At 36.6% G+C, this 23,223-nt stretch overlaps 1 protein-coding gene across 1 annotated transcript in view; it reads right to left on the bottom strand.

Annotated features, from left to right (window-relative positions):
* The window catches only part of TRIP11 (thyroid hormone receptor interactor 11), a 62,180-nt gene that overhangs the window by 22,955 nt on the left and 16,002 nt on the right, over positions 1-23,223 (bottom strand). Inside the window, exons 5-15 of the mRNA XM_081097397.1 lie at positions 22,094-22,162; positions 20,521-20,686; positions 18,799-19,164; positions 14,983-15,023; positions 13,844-13,927; positions 13,064-13,276; positions 9,223-12,240; positions 7,510-7,650; positions 6,726-6,919; positions 2,663-2,826; positions 1,426-1,529 (exon numbers count right to left, since the gene is read on the bottom strand). Of these exons, the coding sequence (XP_080953523.1) occupies positions 1,426-1,529; positions 2,663-2,826; positions 6,726-6,919; positions 7,510-7,650; positions 9,223-12,240; positions 13,064-13,276; positions 13,844-13,927; positions 14,983-15,023; positions 18,799-19,164; positions 20,521-20,686; positions 22,094-22,162 (4,560 nt within the window). The remainder of the gene's footprint in view (positions 1-1,425; positions 1,530-2,662; positions 2,827-6,725; positions 6,920-7,509; positions 7,651-9,222; positions 12,241-13,063; positions 13,277-13,843; positions 13,928-14,982; positions 15,024-18,798; positions 19,165-20,520; positions 20,687-22,093; positions 22,163-23,223) is intronic.

The raw sequence follows: 23,223 nt of genomic DNA, 5'->3' as shown, positions 1-23,223 counted from the left end.
AACTTGTTAGTCGGGACACTCATAAGTCAAGGCCCCACTGTAGTTTAAAATTCCACTTAATACAGAATTCAAATATATGTAAAACCAAACAATGTATTGTTTGGAGATATAAATCTACATGTTAAAACCATAAAAATAACAAAGGGGGGAAACAAACTTTTGGAATAGGAGGTGGTAAGAAGGGGATGATATGAGGAAGGTGCATATGGAATTTCAAAGGGTGTCATTTTATTTCTTATATTGGGCGGTGAATATGTGGGTATTTGCTGTATTGTTATTTTTATATTTTATGCATATTATCTAAACTAGTCTGGCCTGCGGTCAGGGTCAGGGCCATCTTCCCCAGCTGCCCGCAGCCGGCCACACCCCCTTCCCCACCCCCCGCCCTGGCCACCACCCACCCCGGTTCCCCATTCCCCATCAGGCTATCGGAGCCTGATGGCCAGGGGAAGGGACCTAGAGGTCGGCTGTTCCCACTGCTCACCGGTCCTGCCCCCGCCGCAGGTTGCCCTCTGTGTGTGGGGTGACTGGTGGGGTGGGGGCCTTGGCGTGGAGCCACCTGCATCCCCTGCCACCCACCCCAATTCCCTGTTCGCCATTGGGAGATTGGTGTCTGCCAGCCTGGGAAAGGGACCAAGAGGTGGTCAGTGGACCTCATAGTGACTGGTTGAGCGGTGGTTCTGGTCGTTCCACTGTTAGGATCAATTTGCATATTACCCTTTTATTATATAGGATTATTATATAGGATACTATTTTACAACCACTCAATAGTTAATAATTTCAAAACTTTATAGGAAATATGGCTTTACTTATTTGGAATATGAATGTGCCTGCACAACATGACAGGTAAACAAATTTTATTTTCCACCAGCGTCAATTCATGACTTAGAAAAGTTTATCCTAAATCTAAAAGCAAGTCACTTTGGTGTCATATCTCTTCATGAAGGTTCATTTTATTTATATCTTATGTATGATTTTTGCATATACGAAATATAGCATAACAATAAAGATAAAAATATTTTAAAGGATTACTCTGCAAAAGAAAAATCTAATGGGATAACATACATTAATTTAATCCATGTGAAATAAAGTACTCAATATATTTTGTTGAAAAGAGAAAATTATAAAGTTAAAATTGTAGATTAATTTGTTGTTTTTTCCCTTCAGTGATCTCTAAAATACTCATCTGTGCCAAAAAAAACTGAAAATGTCCTGTCATCTCATATTTGCTGTGTCTACTCTATAAGTCACAGGAGGAAAATCCTGAGTATCTTGTTCACTATTATGCCACACTATGGGGTACAGATTAGTTACTCAAATAATATTTAATAAATTAGTTGTTTAGAGATTATTTCCAAGACAAAGATTCTATAAGAAATTGCTTCATTAAAAATAATATTTACAAGGGAAATTATTTCAACCAACCTGCACTGACATCAGCTTTCCTTCCAGATTTTCTGCCTTTTTCTTCCATTCAGCTCCAAGCTGTTTGTGCTTTTCTAGTTCAGCAGAATACATAGCTTTTTCCTCTAGAGAGGAAAAAAGTTACATAGTATTTTGCAATTGTGCGATAAAATTAGAATTTTAAACTACTTGTAATTTTAAGAATTCAACAAAAACATTTCATATGTCTCAACAATTACACATGCCTGAGTGATAGTGTTAATGGAATTAAGGTAATGAGATCAGTTTCCTCTGCCTAACTGATTCTCCATCTTGTCCATCTTGCAAACTCTTCCCTCCCTCCAGAACTCCACCCAAATATTTCCTCTTTGGCAAAGCTTTCCCTACAGCCCCAGTACCATATACTTTGTACACATGTTCAGTTTAGTATTATATAGAGTAGATCTAGAGAAATCTTATATTTAAAATTCAACATTTCAACCATGAGTAACCCTGAAGGTCTACATATGTACAAATTTAAAGTTTGACTTAGGCACAAAACTAGAACTCCTGATGCTTCATTAGCCTCATATTCCCTAATCACCCACTTGCCCTCACTAGCAGTTAATTCATTGCCAATAATTACTGAATGTATGGATAAACAAATGGATGGGAGAATGATCAAAGGGGGTAAATCTGAGGATGGGAGATAGATGTGAGAAAGCATATTCAGTTATCAGGGTCCAACTGTTCCAGTCACTATTGTGTCTCCAAAAATTATTTTCCACCAGGACTAGAAAACATAAATACCTCAAAGTATAGATGAAGAGCAAGAACAGGCCCATCAATATTTCAAAGGACAGCAGTTACTGATGATTAACTCTTTGAAGTGGATTCAACCTCCAACCGATATCTCAAAACCTAACCATCTTTTCTACCAGTGCCTCTCTCTTCCTTTGTATTCCACTTGTTATCTATCACGTGATGATCATTTCTTTGTTACACTTATAGTTACCCAACACTTACCTTAATAGCTCATGACATGATACTAAAATAAATTTTTAATAATTACTATATATAGTTTATGTTCTCTAGTCTTAATTATAAAAGCAGTCTAAATTAACTTGTTGATGGCTACTTATCTTCCCCCCCTACTAGTGGGTAATCTTTCAAAGATATCCACATCCCCAGGCCTAATCTAAAATGGCATTGAAATAAGCCATAATTCCCAATAACTACGATAATTTTTCTTCAGTGTGAGACTAACCATACTACTTACCTTGCTGGAAATGCTCTAGTACCATCTGCAGGTTGGACAGTGATAGAGCATACTGCTTTACTTGTTCCCGAGACATAGAAAGCTGCAGGGCAGTCTCATCCCTTTGCTTGGAGACTACATTCAATTGTTCCTGCAATGACTCTACCTGCAAATTGGCTTGATGGCTTCAAACAAAAAGAATAAAAGTCAAACTATTTCTATTTAGGTTCTTTACAAGATGAAACATCTTCCGTACATTTTAGTGGAGTAAATGCAAATTAGACTTCATAGTATTTAGATAACTTTAACAAGATGAAGTCTCCTACTTTTTTTATTATGTTAAAATATACATAATATTTACCATTTTAATCTTTTCTGAGTGTAGAGTTCAGTGGCACTAAGTGCATTCACATTACTGTACAACCATCACCACCATTCATCTCCAGAACTTTTTTCATCTTACCAAGCCAAAACACCACACCCATTAAACAACAACTCCCCGTTCCCCCAGCAACCATAATTCTACTTTCTGTCTCTATGAATGTGACCTATATTTTATTGCATTAAAGAAACTTGAAGAGTGCCTCTGATCTTTGTTCTCCGTTTTTAACCATCCTTCTTGTGAAAGTGACTCTAAATGGCAATCATTTTAAAAGACAACATTGCGTAAACAAGAACTGTCACCATGAGAAAAATTTATAAACAGCAGGCAACTCTATGATGTAATTTATCATAAAATTGTAAGTTCTAAGGGCCCTTGGAAGGCATTTTGTCCAGCTTCCAATCAAATGAGCAATGAATTCTATGACACCCCCATGCTTTTAACATGTGAAATCATGAAGTCACAGCTTTCCTAAGGTGAGCCCATAGATTAACTGCTCTGATTACTAGTTAATTATCTTTTACCATCATTTTCTGTGTGTATTAAATAACTCCTACAACTGCCCCAAGTGATTAAATCAGAGTTCCCTAAGAGATTTATATAGCATCTATCCAGGCTTATGTCACTGATGTACTTCCTTAATATATAATTATTACATACAAAATATTGCAATAGTCTTTCCTGGGTTTTTAATACCAGTTAAATCCTTACTCGAGAAGCCCATCAAAGTCCATTTAGAGCAGCTACTCTGAAGAAACTTTACCCAGTAGCACCCTCTTGTGGAAAGAGCAGTAAATTGATAAATAGGAGACAACTGCCCTTAAATGTCCCTGAGTTGTATTCAACTTTGCTGGTTAGAAAATCACTCAAAGATAGTAAAGATTAAATGAGCTGTGGATGTCACTCAAGAGGTTAACAGATTACCACATGTTACTGTTGTTAGGTAGGTTTGTAGATTTGAATTACATATATAAAAATATTTAATGAACATCTATTAAATTATGTGTGAGAATATATGCTTGTGGGAAGGGTACAAAACAAATGACATCATTCCTACCCTTGGTAACCTTACATTCCATTGGGTGGGAGAAAGTGTAAGATGGGTCAACATTACCTGTACCCTAAAGTAAGATGGAAGTGCCCTATCAGCTGAAACCGGTTTGGCTCAGTGGATAGAGCGTCGGCCTGCGGACTGAAGGGTCCTAGGTTCGATTCCGGTCAAGGGCATGTACCTAGGTTGCGGGCATATCCCCAGTGGGAGATGTGCAGGAGGCAGCTGATCGGATGTTTCCCTCTCATCGATGTTTCTAACTCTCTATCTCTCTCCCTTCCTCTCTGTAAAAAATCAATAAAATATATTTAAAAAAAAAAAAAAAAAAAAAGAAGTGCCCTATCAAAGACACAAATTACTACGCGGGTTCAAAGGAAATAGTATCACACCAGGGTTTGGTTTTGGGTTTGAGGAGTGGGGTGAAGAAACAGCGTTAATGAAGAAAATGCTATTTGAAGGACAGATGGGATGGACAGAAATACTGTTAGGGATCAGGCCCGCTTTCAGTAGAAGAAAGAATATAAACAAAAAGAAGAAAGAAATAGAAAAATAGCTGTATCTGAAGAACTGAGTGATAAAGTTTGGGTAATGTAGATAATAGTGAGAAATAAGGCTAATGATTTTGGAAAAGGGAGTAACAAGGTCACAGCTCTACTCAATGAAGGTTATTCTGGCAATTATGAAGGGTAAATGAAAGAAGGCAGAGACTAGACTGTTTTAATTAGAGAAAACAAGGGCCTGAATATTTAAAGGAAAGTACCAATTTCATAGTCTGAGGATGTTTTGGCATTTCTCCCTTTGTGAAACACATACACAAATGATCACCCATTATTCTCAATCTCACTTTAAAAAAGCTTTCCTTCTGAGCCTGAAGGCATAATAATATACCCTACAATGTGAGGGAGGACTTCATTCTCAGAAGTATTGTCTCTACTGGCCCACAATTTATTTGCACAGATATATTTACTATCTCCTTGTATATCCTTCAGCATCATACATGATAAAAAAATAAGTTAAAAGATGTGCATATCACCCTGGCTTGTGTGGCTCATTTAGGTGAGGGCTGTCTCATGTACTAAAAAGTCACTGGTTTGATTCCCAGTCAGGGCACGTGCCTGGGCTGGGGCTCAAACCCCAGTAAGAGAAGTGTAAGAGGCAGCCAATAGATGTTTCTCTCTCTTATGGATGTTTCTCTCTCTCCCTCCCTCTTTCTTCCCCTCTCTTTAATGTCAATAAAAACATATTTAAAAAAAAGTTTTTTAAAAGATGTGCATATCACTAAATGGAAATATAAATAGACATTATTTTTCTGTAAGATTATTTGGCAGTACATTTCAAAAGTTTTAAAAAAACCATTGAACCAAACTTCCATTTCTAAAAATTTACGCCAAGAAAGTAATTTGTCATCAACACAAAAATACCTATCTTGAGATATGATAGCACTCTTAATAATTTTGAAAAGTTGAAACTCTACATGTCCAATAATAAATGACCGGCTTAAAGAAATTATGGCAATCCAAATAACGGTACACTCTGTAGCCATAAATGATATTGCAGAAACACATGGCTTAACATGTACTGATACTCATATTAAGTAACAGAAGCAGTTTATAAAACAGTATGAATATATAATCTCCAGTTTGCTTTAAAAAATATATAATATGTACACAAACATACAGAATCATATAAAGGCAAAAAAATAAAAAGATTATTTGAGGGTGGGTGGGATTGTGACTTTATGTTCTTTTGGCTTAAGTGGTTTTCCTAAAGTGAAAAATAAAATGTTTTGTCATAAGAAAACAAAACAAAACATTTATTGAGAGAAATAACATGATCTCACTCATTAGTAGAATATAATGAACAACATAAACTGATGAACAAAAACAGATCCAGAGACAGAGAAGCATCGATCGGACCGTCAAACCTCAGGGGAAGGTAGAGGAGGGTGGGGGTAAGGGGAGAGATCAACCAAAGGACTGGTATGCATGCATATAAGCCAAACCAATGGACACAGACACCAGGGGGGTGTGGGCATGAGTGAGGGAGTGGGGTGGTGAGGGCATGAGTGGGGGGATGGGAGGGCAATGGGGGATAAGGACACATATGTAATACCTTAATCAATAAAGAAAAGAAAAAAAATATATATATATAGGGACCCGGTTATTCAAAAGTTCTAAGAAACCAAGAGTTAATTCTTACTGACCCAGGTTAATTCTTCACCTTGTTACTTCCTTTACTCTCTCTTTCTTAGAGCCAAACCTTGTTCAACCTCAGATCATTTGATTAAAAATAAAATCACACAAATTTAATTAAATTAATCCTTTAAGAGCTTGAAAACTAAATGAATCAGTTGGGATTTAAGTCTAAACTCCTAAAATGATGAGAAGCAATTCAATTATCTAGGTAATGGTTAAGATTCCAAGAAAGCTCACTTTGAATGCCAGATCTAGTTAAGAGTTAGACCCCAGTATGAAACCCCCACACACTGTGCCTGACCTCAGGAAGGTTACTAAGCCTCTTTAAGTTTCTTTGTCTGTAAAATAGACAAAATAAATTTTGTGAGAAAAAAATGAGGCAAAATATGAAAAATGCTTATTGAGTCTTATAATCAAGAAGTGTTACTATTAAGACTAAAAATGGGAGAAAGTTACCTTGCATTTTCCATTGCACTAGAGGATGAAGCTAGCTTCTCCTCCAATGCTGTGACTTTCTTTCTTAGATTAGCCTCTCTATCTTCTGCAGCCAAAGCTTCACGGGTATAAGAATCTTCTGTTTCTAAAAGATGGTTACGCAATCTCTCTAGTTCCTGGTTTAAGCGTAATTCTTTGTCACGTAAATGTTGAACCTAGATAGAGGACATTTCTTTATTTTTCTTCTATAAAATGCTCCCTCCCCCTCCACAAGCCACTAACTTATCAAATTTCCCAATTACTGAAGTGTATTAACTGTATATTAATTTCTCATACTGCAAGATGCATTTATGCTAGGAAAAAAGTCTCCTGAAATGATCCAGAATATTCATTTGGAAGATTTCTTTTGTAAGACCTCATTCCTGTGGCTATGATAGACTATGGAATTATACAAAGATTATACACAGACCACTTTTTCAGTAAATCTCATTTTTCCCATATTTTATGACTGGAAAAGAATTTTCTTATATCCAAGATATGCCTTTGTTTTCACATTTTTATTTTAAAAATATCAAGGTATAATTTAGTTTCAGGTGTAAAACATAATGATTAGATCACGATTTTCACTTTTGAAAACTGAAGCAAAATGCATTCTAGATGAAAATTCTACCACAGCACACTAGAGCAAGACTAAGCAAAAAATCGCCAATGAGAGAAATTCATTGTAAATGCTAATCCTTACAGTTTTCCTCATAATGATTAAGCTTGGTGTTTGAATCACTGTTTCTTTAAAGTGAAAGAATACCTCATTCTGCACAGCAGTGTTTTCCATTTGTTTCTGTTTCAGGGCCAACATGACTTGATCTCTCTCCTGCTGAAATGTAACCGTCTTCTCCTGCATTGACTTAACTGTATTTAAAAGCTGATTTAACTCCCCCGTCTCGCCCTTTAGGAAAGAAATAACTTTAGCTTTAAAGAAAAATACACTTAAGAATGACATTTCTTCACTAATTAATTTTAAAATATAGTTAACCATGTGAAGGTCATCAAAAAAGGAAAGTCTGAGAAACTGTCAGTCTAAAGGAGCGTAAGGACTCATGTGGTACCCTAGATGGCATCCTCAAACAGGAGAGGGCATTTGTTAAAAGTTAAGGAAATTCAAATGAAGTGTGATCTTTATTTTTTAAAATCTTTATTGTTGAAAGTATTACATATGTCTCTTTTTTCTCCCATTAACTCCCTCCAGCCCGCTAAAGTGTGAACTTTAGCTAATAGTAATGTATCAATATTAGTTCACTGGTTGTTACAAGTGTACCATAGTAATGTAAGATTAAAAATAAGGGAAATTCGGTGTGAGGTATATGAGAACTCAAGTATCTTTGCAATTTTTCTAATAATCTAAAATGACTCTTAAAGAAAAAGTTTATTACATATATTTAAAAAGAACTCAAAAGACACAATCTCTTCAAATTTACCCTAAACAACAGTGTTCACAAACCCAAAATCACTCAAAAAAAGTGTGTGTGTGTGTGTGTGTGTGTGTGTATGTGTGCGCGCGCGTGCGTGTCCCCATTCATCAGGCATTCACAATTGTTGCTGGAGAAAGTAAGTGTCAAGATGCTGGCAGAGGAGAAATAGGGAAGTCATTTTATTTATTATTATTATTTTTAATATATATCTTTGTATTCATTTCAGAGAGAAAGGGAGAGGGAGAGAGACAGAAACATCTATGATGAGAGAGAATCATTAATCGGCTACCTTCTGCAGGCCCCACACTGGGGATTGAGCAGGCAACATGAGCATGTGCCCTGATGGGAATTGAACCGTGACCTACTGGTTCATGACAAAGCTGGGATTAGAATATTGACTGAGTCTACTATGTGAAAAGCACTACTCATGGCTAACATTTTTCAAATCCTAGGTTGTGATTGATTCATAATAATCAATTTAATGCAAGCATGTCAAACTTTTCTAAATACAGCATCACATATAGTAAGGGTAATTTCTAATTCCTGAAACTTCTGTTTTACACACACACACACACACACAAGTGCTTACTGTGTTACGAGGTAAAATGTATAACCTATTGCAGATTGTCAAAGATGGAGCATGTATTTCACAGAACTTCTCATTACATATAAAAACCTCTGAAATGTTAACATTACTAGCAGCTACTGAAATATGCCTAAAATTTGGTTAAGTTGCACTGACTTAAAATACTCTTGTAACACATTTCTATTTTCTGAAGAAAAATATTATTACTAAACCTTTCCTACTTAACAGGCTCTAAAAGATTAACCCAATATAAAAAAATATTTGGAAATACCTAGTCATTTGGGGAGAAACTTCCAGATGCCTCTGAAGAATATTTATTTAGAATGAAACACAAAACCTTGAAATAAGTATTTCTAAGTGAACAAATTCATATTCCCCTTCAAAGATAATATCAATGGAGTAACATTAAAAATCTCCTCCACCCGAACTTCCCTCTGTATGTAATACCCCATTCAGGACATACCTCTTTTTCTTTCAGTAGCTGCTCAAAAGCAAGAGCCTTCTCCTTCATTGAGTGGCACTCAAACTCTTTTTCTTGCAGCATCATAGAAAACTTCATATTAGTCTCTTGTAATGCTTGATATTCTGTTTCCTTTTCCCTGGTTTTTTCTACTATTTTTTCATTTTCCTCTTTTAATTTACAAATGTCCATTTCTAAACTTAATGTTCTCTCCTTCAGGTTTGTTACTGCCTGCCTTAAAAGTTCATTTTCATTCACCTTGTTTGTGAAATTTTCATTTACAGAAATTAACTGATCACTTTTCGCTTTAATTAAGAGGTCTTTCTCTTTAAGTGACTTTTGCAAAACATCTTGTTTCTCCTTTAGCTGTTTAATTTCTGAATCCGTTTGTTCATGTTCTTTTTTTTCTAGCTCTGAGGTGGCAGCAATTGAATTAGAGAGTCTATGATTATTTTCCTGGAGAGTTCTAATTGCTGCATCTTTTTCCTGCAGCAACTTTCTTAGCTCATCTATCTCGTGCTGAGAAGCTTCACTTAATGTTTCAGACTTAGTTGTTTTAAGAGACTCTGCAGACTGAGAGGTAAGAGATGATCCAGAAGAGAACTGAGGTGAGATAATATCAAGTTTTCCTAAAAGGAGATCTTTGGTGTTGCAAAGCTGCCCTATGCTATGCTGAACTTGTGCTAATTCGTGCCCAAAAATTTTGAGTTTGGTTTCATTCTGCTCATAGCTTTGGATCAGGCCAGTATAGTCCACTTGTAACTTAGAATTGTTATCACTGTCAACCAACACTTGCGCCTGAAGCTGATGAAGTTCTTCCTGAAGCTGGGCTGATTCGTGTTGCATATTCTGTACTGTGGTCATCACCTGCTGTTTCCACTCTTCCATTTTCTTTACTTGTTGTTTTAACTTATCACGTTCCTGTAGAAGCTCCTCAAACTGATTACTATTAACACCTCCAACCTCGTCACTGGTGCTGGATGTTTGTAAAACTGTTAATAAGGTCTGACATTTCTGACTTAATGCATCTATTTCAATGTCTTTTTCTCGAATGATACGAGATAAATTCTGAACAGTTTCTCGAAACATTTCTTGGCCAGCACCTTCAAATTGAGTGGACATTTTCTTATTTTCATCTTGTAGCTTAATGAGGGCTGCTTCTTTGGCAGCCACTATATCCATCATTTTGTGATATTCTGTTTTTAGTTGGCTATTTTCCCTAGTCTTCTCATTCAAAACAGCTAATACTTGTTCTCTTTCCATAGCAAAGGCCTGCAGCTGCTGTTGAAGGTAAACAATATCCTGATTGTAGGAAACGGAAGAAACTCTAGCGTGGAGAGCCTGAATCTCCAAATCTTTCTGCTGGATAATCCGAGTTAGCTTTCCAACCTCATCCTTGGACAGCTGATCAATCTGTTTGGTTAAAGATAGATTCTTTTCATTTAGAAGTTTAATCTCTAATTCCCGTTCCTTTATTCCTTTTACTAACCTTTCGGTTTCAGCCTTAGATAAATCATGCTTTTCACTTCCGTTTTCTATGTTAAGGCTCTGAACTTTTGTCTCTTGAAAAATATTAGAATTCTCTGTTTGAATACCCTGCCTTTCTTCATGCAACTGGGTTTTGATTTCTTCAATTGTTTTTTGCAAAGTCTTAATTTTCTCATCTTTCTCTAATAAGAGCTGGGTGTGCGTGACATTCATTTGCTCATGCTGGTATTTAAACTCATCCATTTCCTTCTTATGCTCCTGTAAAGACTGAAGTAGTTGCATTTTACTCTGGTTTTGATCTTCAATTATCTTTCGGTGGTGTTTTATTTCCTCTTCAAGGTTATCCTTTATAATATTCAGTTGAGATACCTCAGATTCTAGTTCTGTAATACAGTCAAGGGTTTTAGGCTCAGCCACAGGTGCAGCTCGACTCTGCTGTTCCCGGAGCCGTTCCAGTTCTTCTTTTAGGTGATTGTTTTCTTCTTTCATGGATCCAAGATGTCTGTCTTTCTCCTCTATGGTTTGCTTCAAAATTTCATTTTTTCTGAAGGCTTCAGTGTATTTATCTAACTCCTCCCGGAGCTCTGAACTTCTGTCTTTAAGTCTTTCAATAAAAACTTCTTTCTCATTTATAAGTTGTGTTAGTTGCTTCCTCTCTTCTAAACTAGATGACAAAATGTTCTTAGTCTCTGTATGATCAATGTCTATCTGCTCAATATTCTTTTTGAGTTCTGCTATTTCCAAGTCTTTCTCTTGACTGAGCTTAATTAAACGCTCATGTTCCAGCTGTAAAGCAGAGGCACTCAAGTTCCGTGCATTTGACAGTTCTTCAATGGTCTGCTCATACTTGTTTGCTTCTTCCAACAGCCTCTTTTCAGCCCGACACAATTCTGCTTCTAACTGTCCTTTTTCCGTTTTCAGAGTCTCCAAAATTGTGTTTTTTTCCAGAGAAATCTGATTGTTACCAGCAATAGATTCTTCCAACTGATGTCTTAAATCTTCACATGCTAAAACCAACTTTTCATTTTCCATTTTGAGATCAAAAGAAACGTTCTTTAAATTTTCATTGAGTTGTTCTACTTCTGAAAGATTTTGCTTTAAGTTTCTGATGTCAGCTTCTCTTTCTTTAAGTAAGTCATCCTTAAAACTGCTGTTAGAGTCTTGATTAAGAGGCTGAGTTAATTCACACCTGACTCTAGAAAGTTCCTCCTCCTTTTGTTTAATATGTTCCTTAAGCTCAAAGTTCTCCTTCTGGATATTTAAATTACTGTTTTGTGATTTATTTAGTTGAGCTAGTAAATCTTCTATTTTATTCTCTAGCTCCTGCTTGGTTAAATGCAAGTCATTTAGGACCAGTTCACTTTGAATTAACTTTTCTTTCTGCATCTCTAACTCTTTAGTAATGTTCATTTTATCATTTTCAAGGTGATGAACTCTCTTTTTTTCATCATTTAGATCTATTTTAAGTTTACTGATGATGCTATCTCCCTCATTTTGCTGCTTTGATAGCTGATCTTTTATCAAAATCATGTGCTGCAAAAAATAATAATAATTTGCATATTAACTTTAAAACATTCTCATTTTAGTACCTAAAGGAAATTTTATAAAATGTCATATACAATAGAATAATAATTCTCAGTTATTTCTAATCCTTTTTTAAAAAAATGTTTTTATTGATTTCAGAGAGAGGAAGGGAGAGGGAGAGACCGATAGAAACATCAATGATGAGAGGGAATCATTGATTAGCTGCCTCCTGCACGCCCCTCATTGGGGATAGAGCCTACAACCTGGGCATGTGCCCAGACTGGGAATCAAACCGTGATCTCCTGGTTCATAGGTCGATGCTCAACCACTGAGCCATCCCGGGCAGGCTCTAATCCTTCTTAAAACTCTTTTTTTAAAAAACCCAACGAAGTTACTAATATTTTATAGCAAATTATTTTATCATTTTAGAAATTAGAATTTAAAACTAAAGAAGGTAAAAGATATATGTTGTTTATTTTCAACTTTAAACACTGTGCAGGAATCAACAAACTAGCAGCCAATGGGCAAATCAGACCTGCCACCTGTTTTTATAAATAAAGTTTTAATTGGAACAGAGTCAGGCTCATTTGTTTACATATTATGACAACAGAGTTGAGCAGATGCAACTGAGACTATATGGCTTGCAGAGCCTAAAATATTTACTAACACTTTACAGAAAAAGTCCGCCAACCTCTATGACTAGAGCATCAATAAACTAAAATATTAATTAAAACACAAAATTAAATCACACCAATCACCTTGCTTGTCAATCCAGTGTTCGGTCTACTGGTAGAATGTGCTACCACACTGTCTTTAATATGGTACTTATTACCTTTGTAGCTTCTTGGTTCTGCTTATCCAGTTCTTCTAACTCAGCTATCAGTACTTCCTTTTCAGTAATACTCTGATTGAGTTCTTGTTCCTTTGCCTCCAAATTAAGTCTTAAGTCATGTAATTTTGAATCCAAATCCATGTCTCTCACAGTTGTACTTTTAATTTCTTCATATTCATTGTTTAATTTTAAAAGTGATATGTGAAGTTCTTCCTTAAATGATAAAAGGGGAAAACCACAACACATACTATCAATTGGAAGAAGAGACACTGAAAGATTAAAAATATAAACAAAGCCCAACATAACATTACAAAATCTTACTCTATCCTTGCTACCAATACACACAAGAGACCCTATTTCTACCATTGGCAATGTCCCTCTTTGCCCCTCACCACTAAAAAATTCCTGTCCACCACACTAGACACATTCTGGGGCATATAAGCAGTACGTATAGTTACTATAGTATGCCACTCCAGGCTCCCGACCCACCTGTGTGTATGTTGCTGTCAGGACTTCATCTGAAACCAAAGAACCTTTACCTTTCTTTTCTGCTCCTATCTGTATGCCTACTGGTTTATCTCTAAACAGAAACTCTGGCCAGGCTCATACTCTGAACCTTGCCCAGTACTTCAACCTGGCCTGACAAGCACCGATGAGATCAGCTTTACCCTCAGGACTCTCAAGAGCTAAACACTCATTTTGATATAAACTGGCTCTTAGCTGTGATCGATATATAATACACACACCTTTTAATTCTGCCCCCATTTTTATTGCACCCACCTTTTCTTGACTCAATAATGAATTCTCTTTTTCTAAAACTTGGACACGCATTTTAAGTTCCAGATTGTCTTCAGTGAGATTATCCTGTAAACATGTTAAAAACAGTTTTCAGATGATAGGAAATTTCGAGTTTATAAGAAAGCAGGCAAGATATACAATTGGGTATTTGTACTCTGCATTTCTTAAGTGGCATAAAAATTATAAGCATGCAACACTGGACCATCTAAAAAGCCCATCACTCATTTAACAGACATTTGCAGAGAGAATTTCTTTATTATATATATATATATTTTTTTTAAATATATATATTTTATTGATTTTTTACATAGAGGAAGAGGAAGGGATAGAGAGTCAGAAACATCAATGAGAGAGAAACATCAATCAGCTGCCTCCTGCACACCCCCTACTGGGGATGTGCCCGCAACCAAGGTACATGCCCTTGAATGGAATCGAACCTGGGACCCTTCAGTCCGCAGGCCAACGCTTTATCCACTGAGCCAAACCGGTTAGGGCTCTTTATTATATTTGAAAAAATATACAAATACATTTACAAAATAACCTGTAATCATCAGAAAAAGAAACAACTCCCTAAATATCATAAAGGGAAACCAAAATGCATTTCTCATTTTGGTAGAGGATCTGCTTCCACTGTCTCTACAAATATAACATTTGTCTAATTAATATTCAAAGAGATATACTTGCATTTTTCAATTATGGAACTTTTAAAATTGTTAATTTATAATGCAAAAAGTTTGTTGTTAATCAGCAAACATAAAATTCCCAAGATAAAAGTTCCTAGGATAAGTTCACATGAATTTATAAAAAACAACACCATCACAACAGCCCGGACAGTGTGGCTCAGTGGTTGAGCATTGACCTATGAACCAGGAGATTATGGTTGGATTCCTGGTCAGGGCACATGCCCAGGTTGTGGGCTTGATCCCCAGTCAGGGGTATGCAGAAGTAGGCCAATCAATGATTCTCTCTCATCATTGATGATTTTCTCTCTCTCTCTCTCCCTCTCCCTTCCTCTCTGATATCAATAAAAATATATTTAAAAACACACACAAAATAAGCAACTGTAATGGTTTTTCTGGGTAAACCAATGCCAAAAGCTTTCTCTCTTAAAATGAGTTTACCTGGTTTAAATGACTCAGTCTCTTTATTTCACTTTCAGCATCTGTAAAAACAACAATGAATCTGACATTAGAATTCTTTAAAATAACTTCATAATTCCCTCCTAAAATTAAACTCAGAAATGAAACCCAATTAAAATAAAGTATATTTATAAGCACAATTAGCAAGCCCTGAGAGTTCTTGGGTAAAATGTATGTTATTTTTTATTTCTATTTTGACTATTCCAAAGAAGTCATATTATAAATGCAAGGTATAAACTATGTTAAAATCCAATTCTATGAAACAATATAAGAATTATAATTGTATTCTGAATCATATTTATTGCCTTGATAAAAACAGTAACAACTGTTTCAAAGTGAGTTGAATAGTTTGTGTAACAGTAAATAGTATAAGGACTAAAACCAAGGAGGGGGGAGGGCTTAAAACACAAATGTATATTCATACAACAATACACAATCTATCAATTCTCTAAAGTGACTTAGACATGACTACTAATAAAAAGACCATCCAATCTGGTATTCCGGATAGATCCATAAACAGAAGGGGTTTTAGAACACAAGTGCAGAATACCATGAGTTCAGCTGAAGTAATTCATTCAATGTTCATACAGGAAAAACTGAACATTTACTATGAGGTCAGCTGCTAGACCACAAAATGGAAAAATGTAGCCCTTGCTTGCTCTCAAGGAGCTTACAATTCAGAGGGGAAGGAAAGTAGGCACGTGATTACAGTACGGTGTGATACAGGGAGCACAAGGTGCTATTGGGCCAAAGAGGGCAAACTCCTAAACCCGAAGGACGGGGTGGGGTGGGGTGACACGTGGGGCCAGGGAAGCAGCTGCGCTAGTGCCTCAGAGTGAACATAATACCTGTGTTGAATCTTAATATGCAAAGAAGAGTGAGTGAAAAGAGAGAGATTACACAGAGAAAGCAGTAAATGCAAAGGCAACAGAGCTAAGAGTCAACATTGCCAGCTTAAGGAGCCATATAGAAAGTTCAGCCCTAGCCGGTTTGGCTCAGTGGATAGAGCGTCAGCCTACGGACTGGAGGGTCCCAGGTTCGATTCTGGCCAAGGGCACATGCCTGGGTTGTGAGCTCGATCCCCAGTAGGGGGCGTGCAGGAGGCAGCCAATCAATGATTCTCTCATATCATTGATGTTTCTTCTCTCTCTCCCTTCTCCCTCCCTCTCTGAAATCAATAAATATATATTATAAAAAAAAGATCATTAAGGTATTACTTGTCTGATCAAGAAGTTTCACAGGGGCCCTAACTGGTTTGGCTCAGTGGATAGAGCATCGGCCTGCAAACTGGAGGGTCCCAGGTTCGATTCCAGTCAAGGGCATGTACCTTGGTTGCAGGCACATCCCCAGTAGGGGGTGTGCAGGAGGCAGCTGATCGGTGGTTCTCTCTCATCAGTGTTTCTAACTCTCTATCCCTCTCCCTTCCTCTCTGTAAAAAATCAATAAAATATATTTTTAAAAAAAAGAAGTTTCACAGGGAGCCACAAAGTACTCATCAGGAATGTAACCTGCTTTGCATTTCTGAAAAATCATTCTGGCTGCAAAAAAAACAAAAAAAATTGTTGAGGCAGGCTCCAGGCTGGGCACGGGGCTCTTCAGAGCAGTCTGGGCTGCAGCGCCGTGGGTGCCATGTCCACTGTGGGTGCGGAGAAGCGTGGGGACGTGCGGGGAGGGCACCAATGCTGCTGGCCCCTTCAGCTTCAGCTGGAGCCCATGCTCAAGAACATGTACTGCCTCCATGCAGAGTTTGCTGCTGCAAGGGACGGACCAGTTCCACCAGCCTCGGAACCTCCGGGCCTGGGCTGGGGAAGTGGAGGCGCCCGCAGAGCTTTCAGTGCAAGCCCTTCAGGAGGAGCTTAGTGATGTCCTATCTACCTGGTAGCATTAGCAGCCCGCTGCCATGTGGATCTGCTCCAAGCAGTGCTAAGACGGACACCAAGCGGTGATGCTACCAAGCACATCTGTCCTGTGGCTCTGCCAGCAAATATACAACCTGCCCCATGAGGCCACCTCTGAAGACCAAACTGTGGGGACTGCAGACCTTGCCTGTGAGTCCACGGGTAGGCCTTAACCTAGAAACAGGGGCCCAGGATCTGCAGCTCAGCATGGTATCTGAGAAACACATGGTAGCCTGGCCATCGAACCTCTTTCTAGTTCTTTCCTAATAGATCACCGGCCCAGGGACCCCACGTCCTGAGGGCTGAGGCTCAAGAACCTCTTGAAGACAGCCTCTTGGTACTCTTTTCTCTCAATAGAAGTTTTGTTTAGCAAAAAAAAAAAAAAAAGAAGGAAAAAAAGAATTATGTGAAGAGGGGATAATGAAGCCCAGAGACTAATAACAGCTAACACTTTTATAAAACTTACTGTAGGCTAGACACTATTCTAAAGAGAACTCTGCAGCTAGTAAGTCATAAAATCATCATTACTACTACAACTATAAAGAAGATAATATTACCGCAACCATGTAGATGAAAAAAACAAAACATAGAGATATTGATTAACTTATCCAAGGTCAGCTAGTTAGTAATGGAGTTGGATTCCAACTCTGTTGTGTTCTTAACCAGTATGCTATCCTACTTCGTTCAGGGACTATGAAAGTTAACTGTGCCAAAAAAAAAAAAAAATTATGATTGGCTGATGTTATTCAGTGGCAGTGGAAATGGAAAAAGGGGAAGGCCTAAGCCAATAAATTTGTTTTTAAAGCAAGTAAACTCATATGGGTCACCCAATACATTAAATACATTTATTTTGAAAAGAGCTGTGCTACTTTGAAGTCAAATGAGAAAGAAGTCCAAAATCCAACTTGCACAGCTTTCCCTCTGCCTTCATGGCAGCTCCTAGGACTAAAGTACCTATGAGAAACCCTACAGCTCATCTGGGAAGATAAAGTACTAAGAACCTACAAACTTTCTAAGGAATAACTTCAAATGTTCTGTTTTGGGAGACTGATAAACACTAGCAATTACCAAGGTAGGAAAAGAAGAGAGGACATGGAGATTTTACTTTGAACCTAACTTAAATTCAAATTTATAAACTTGGCCCTCCAGGTCAGGAATTCATGGGTACTCACAAACACACAAGGGCTAGAAACCTCCAGAACAAGAATGAATGAGTTCATATAGTTTATTGTGAGACGAGGACACAGTGGAAAATAAGATGTATCTTTTCAGCTAAAGAGCTCCTGTTACGTTTTTCTGGCATGAATGAGTACCGCTGCTTGGCCTAATTCATTTAATACTTATTTTTTGTAACAGAACACTGGTATGGTAACTAAATATCACCTTAAGTATGGACAACTATGGAAGACCTATGGCTCCTATCATTCTCAGGTTTGCTTAGATTCAGGAGATCATTTTGAAAGGTAACACAAGATTTTGAAGAAGGTAGGCTGAATTCCATAACTGCAGGGTTTGAGCCCTAATGAGTTATAGGAAATATTTGGTTCTTTACAAATTAACAGAAATAGGCCCATTTCTACTCCCAACAAATGTCTATATAAACATTTCTCAGAAATGTACATGGCCTCCTAAATCAGTGAGTTACACATAAATACTTAAAAGATGAGGAAGAGAGGTTAAGAGACACCTAACCAACACTTAACCCTTTTTAGTAGAAAATTCCTATTTGTGATGTATTATGACACTGAATCTAAACCAAACAATTCTATTCAAATTCCAGTCATTTCCATAAATATTTCATTTCCACAAAGTACCCAGTTATACAAAGAGCTAGCTGTCTCTAAAAACAGCTAGTATGCAATGAAGAACCAATCAGGAGTAAGTTCCAAACATTTTATACCAGACAGTGCTTGCTGTAGTCTGAACACCTCTTCTTCCAGTGATGTGCTCTGTGGAAGAATGCTTTCCCCTTCCTTCACAGTGTCACTCTGCTTCATAGCATAAGGCTGCAATTTACTACATTCCAGTTTCAAGTTTTCACATTCTTTACTTATTTGCCTGTTTTCCACGTTTAGTCGTTCTTGTTCCTTCCGCAAAACTTCTCTGTCATTTTCTGAAGACAGTAATTTTCTACTTATATCTTTTATCTGATCCTCAAGTTCTTCCACTTTTTTTGTAGACTCTACTTTTTCAGTTTGTAGAACTTGAATAGTTCTTTGCATCTCATGGATTTTAGAGTGATCAGTTACTGCAATTCCTGAGCCACCTGGAACATAAACATAAGTCAAGGACAACAAATGTACCAATAGTTAAATAACTTGCTATATACAACTAAGATTTTATAAACTTCAGAATTTGGAAGGCTTGAAAAGTTAAAATGATGATATAACACTACACTACTATTAAGTCAAAATCCAAAACACCAGTACCAACAAATGCTGGTGAGGATGTGGAGCATAGGAACTCTCATTCATTGCTTATGGAATGTAAAATGGTATAGCTCCTCTGAAGGACTGTTTAGTGGTTTCTTATAAAACAAGCATACTCTTGTCATATGATCCAGCAATCATACTCCTAGGTATTTACCCAAAGGAGCTGAAAACGATAGCCACATAACAACCCCAAAAAGGATGTTTATAGCAGCGTTATTCATAATTGCCCAAACTTGGAAACAATCAAAATGTCATTCAGTAGGTGAGTGGATTAATAAACTGCATGGAATATTTTTCAGTGCTAAAAAGAAATGAGTTATCAAGCCATGAAAAACATGGAGGAAACTTAAAAGTATATTACTAAGTGAAAGAAGACAATCTGAAAGGCTATCCGATTCCAACTGTAATAACAATTCTGGAATAGACAAAACTATGGTGGCAATAAAGAGATCAATTGCAGGGGATAAAGAGAAGGATGAATAGGCAGATTTTTAGGGCAGTGAAAATACTTTGTATGACATTACAATGATGGATACGTGTCATTATACATTTGTCCAAATCCATAGAATGTACACCACCAAGAATGAACCCTAAAGTAAACTACGGATTTTGGGCAATTATGATGTGTCAATGTAGTTTTATCCTTGGTAAAAAAAAAAAAAAAAGTGTCATCCTTCTGAGTGAAGTTGATAGTAGAGAATATAAATGGGGGTGGGGGTAGGAGTGGAGGCAGAGACTATAAGGGAAATCTCTGTACCTTCTTCTCAATTTTGTTGTAAATCTAAAAATGTTCTAAAGAAATCTAGTCTAAAAGAAGTTAAGTAACTACAATAAGCAAAGCATTTAAAAATAGTTGAGGAAATAAATAAATAAATAAAAAATAGTTGAGGAAAGATATTATTTGAGTCAAATACTAAAAAGTCTATGTATCTGAATTTGAAAGTGAAATATACCAAACAATGCAAGAGTCTCCGTATTATAACTTTTGCCACAAAGGCAAAGGGCCTTTCCATTTTTGCAGAACCATGACAATAGGAGTGCCAGTGCAAATTTCTGGCAGATGAGCAGAATTAGTCATTTACTCATTCTTTAGGACTTTGTCCAACTTTACATTAGTATCCTGATCTTACAGTGCTAAGCTTGTCATTTAATTATGCCAGCTAATATGTTACATTAATGAAATTAATAACCTTGTTGTAACAGATTTTCCAATTCTTCAATTCGTTCTTCATATTCACTTAACTCTTCTCGATGCCGACGAGTTATTTCTGCCAATTTTTGTTGATGTGCATTCTGTAATACTGACATTTCATGCTGATGATCATCAATTTCCTGACTTCGGTTCTGTTTAAGTTCCTTAAAAAATAAAAACAAAGTTAACCACTTTAATAATCAATGAACTTATCTAAGCTATTTCATTTTTGCCCAAAAGTCTGTATTATTAAAAATAATTCTCCGAAAGTGCTAAAGCTGAAAAAAATGTAAACACAGGCCCAACATTTGGACAATTCTGAGACTCCAGCCACCCTTTCCTCTCTTGAGCCTTAAAAACAGTTTTTCTACTTTTAATGAGGGAATACCAATAAGAAAAAACTGAAACAAAAAGTGAGCAAAGTATCTTTTTTCCTTAGCATCCGTGACCATGAACTTCTGCTAATGACATTCCACCAATATCAGTGTCAAACTTCTAGCTAATGTGTGACTACTGTCCTATTACTCCATCCTCCTGCTCAGTTTTTCCTTCCAGTCTTGCTGGGACTCCCAAACGGTCAACCAAGTTGACTTGCTACCCAAGTTGAGACCACCACTCTCTCTGCTAGGAAACTAGATCTTGGGCTGAGTCCCTCAAAGAGGGAAATTGCTTAAACCAGAAGTATAATGATAGCTGCACCCTGAATTGTCTGTCCACTGTGTCCCACTACTTAGATCCTCGATGCTGTTTCCATTCCTGTCTTTTCTGAGGCCAAAATGCTCAACTCTTCCTTCAGTCCCATGAACAAACAACCCAGGGTCCTTCCAATCAAGCAATCCAATCAATCAATCAATCAATCCTCTTTTGCTTTACTTAGCCAGAGATGAGTTTTGCTGCTTGTAATGAAGAATCCTAATCTATAAATTAGCTTCTATTTTCTGAGAAGACAAGTGAATGTATACTTTATTCTTATGTACTTATGTGCCAGTACTAGGCAAGGAGCTTTACATTTATACTTCAAAATAATTCTACAAACGAGGTATTATGATGACATCTACTTTACTGATAACAAAACAGAAGTTGCCCAGAGAAGCACAGCTTGCAATAGTAGAGCCTGGATTCAAACACAGGTTTGACTGAGGAACCCACCATACTAGTACCGTAATAATAATAAAACCCAAAACTGATCAAACTAGCAAAATTCTATCATTAAGAGAAAATAATTATTTGTAATGAATAACATTAGCATTTTATTTTATCAATATCCTTTAACCCTAAACCTTGAAACTTCAGCAACCTTAGAATTCTATTTTAATAAAGACCATTTTATGAAATACAATAGAAAACAGAGACACAGAATATAAACTACCTAATAAATAAATGTTCAAAACAAATGACTTTGGAGAGATATACCTTAACTTGTCATAAAGACTAAAAAAGATATAAAATGGTAAAAAGAAATAAATACCCTAATCTGTAGTTACTTTTACATCTTTTATTAATTTAGGCTTATGATTTTCATAAGCAAATTTTAAATGTATAATAGCCACTGTTCCAACAATCTGCCTTACCTTAATGATATTTTGCAGTTTGCAAATTTCACTTTGATCAGAGCTGTTTGATCCTTGAGCTTTAGAAATCTAGATCAGAAAAACAGATTTCGAAAATTATATTGATATTCTTATAAAAAAGAAAGTCACAGACTAACTTTATTAAAAGATACTTTTAAAAAATGGGGCATTTCCAAGACAAATTCTGATTTTAAAATGCCAAGCATCTGTTAAGAAACCTAGTCCAATAGTGAGTAATACACAATAAGTAAAAAGATACCTTCACAAGTATGTTAACTAATAGGGGAGACAACAGTTTCACAAAATAAGAAAAACACCACAGAATATTCTACTTATTTAACAAAATGTGTATTAAAAAGTCTCTGTATAACTTTTTACCACAAAGGCAAAAGGACCCTTCTATTTTTGCAAAACCAATGCAAATTTCTGGCAGATGAGCAGAGCTAGTCATTTACTCATTCTTTAGAAGTTTGTCCAACTTTATATCAGTGTCCTAAAAGGTAATTTCTAAAATGAACGCTAATAATAACAATAAAAATATTTTAAAAAATAAATAAATAAAATAAAAGGTTTTCATCCAGAAGACTTCTACTCCAGTATAGAATAACCTTTGGTTTGACAAGTAAATAAAATCACTTTTGGATTCTTCTTATTCAAAGCTTGTTCATTTACCTCTATTGACATTTACTATAGAGTGTGTTAAGGAACCAAAAGTTGCTCTCTGGATAAAATAGTGAACACAGAGCCCCTGGCTGGTGTGGCTCAGTTGGTTGGTGTCATCCTGTGCACCGAAAGGTTGCCGGTTCGATTCTTAGTCAGGGCAAATACCCAGGTTGTGGGCTCAATCCCTGGTAGGGAGTGTGCAGGAAGCAGCTGATCAATGTCTCTCTCTCTCCCCCTTCCTCCCTCTCTAAAAATCAATTTTTTTTTTTTTTTTAAGAAGGAACACAGTATAATAGAACTTAGGATTGGAGTAGAAAGATAATGTATTTGAATCACAACTTAATCACTGTGACAGTGGGTATATTACTTAAACTTTTACTTTGCTCATCTGTAAAACATAAATACTCACATACCTATTAAGGATTAAAGGTCTGGTGCATGAAATTCGTGCACTGGTGGGGGTGGGG

This window comes from Myotis nattereri, assembly GCF_964212035.1.
Source record: "Myotis nattereri genome assembly, chromosome: 1".
Lineage (NCBI taxonomy): Eukaryota > Metazoa > Chordata > Mammalia > Chiroptera > Vespertilionidae > Myotis > Myotis nattereri.
Note: the sequence above shows the minus strand (reverse complement) of the source record. Positions and strands in the feature narration are given on the sequence as shown.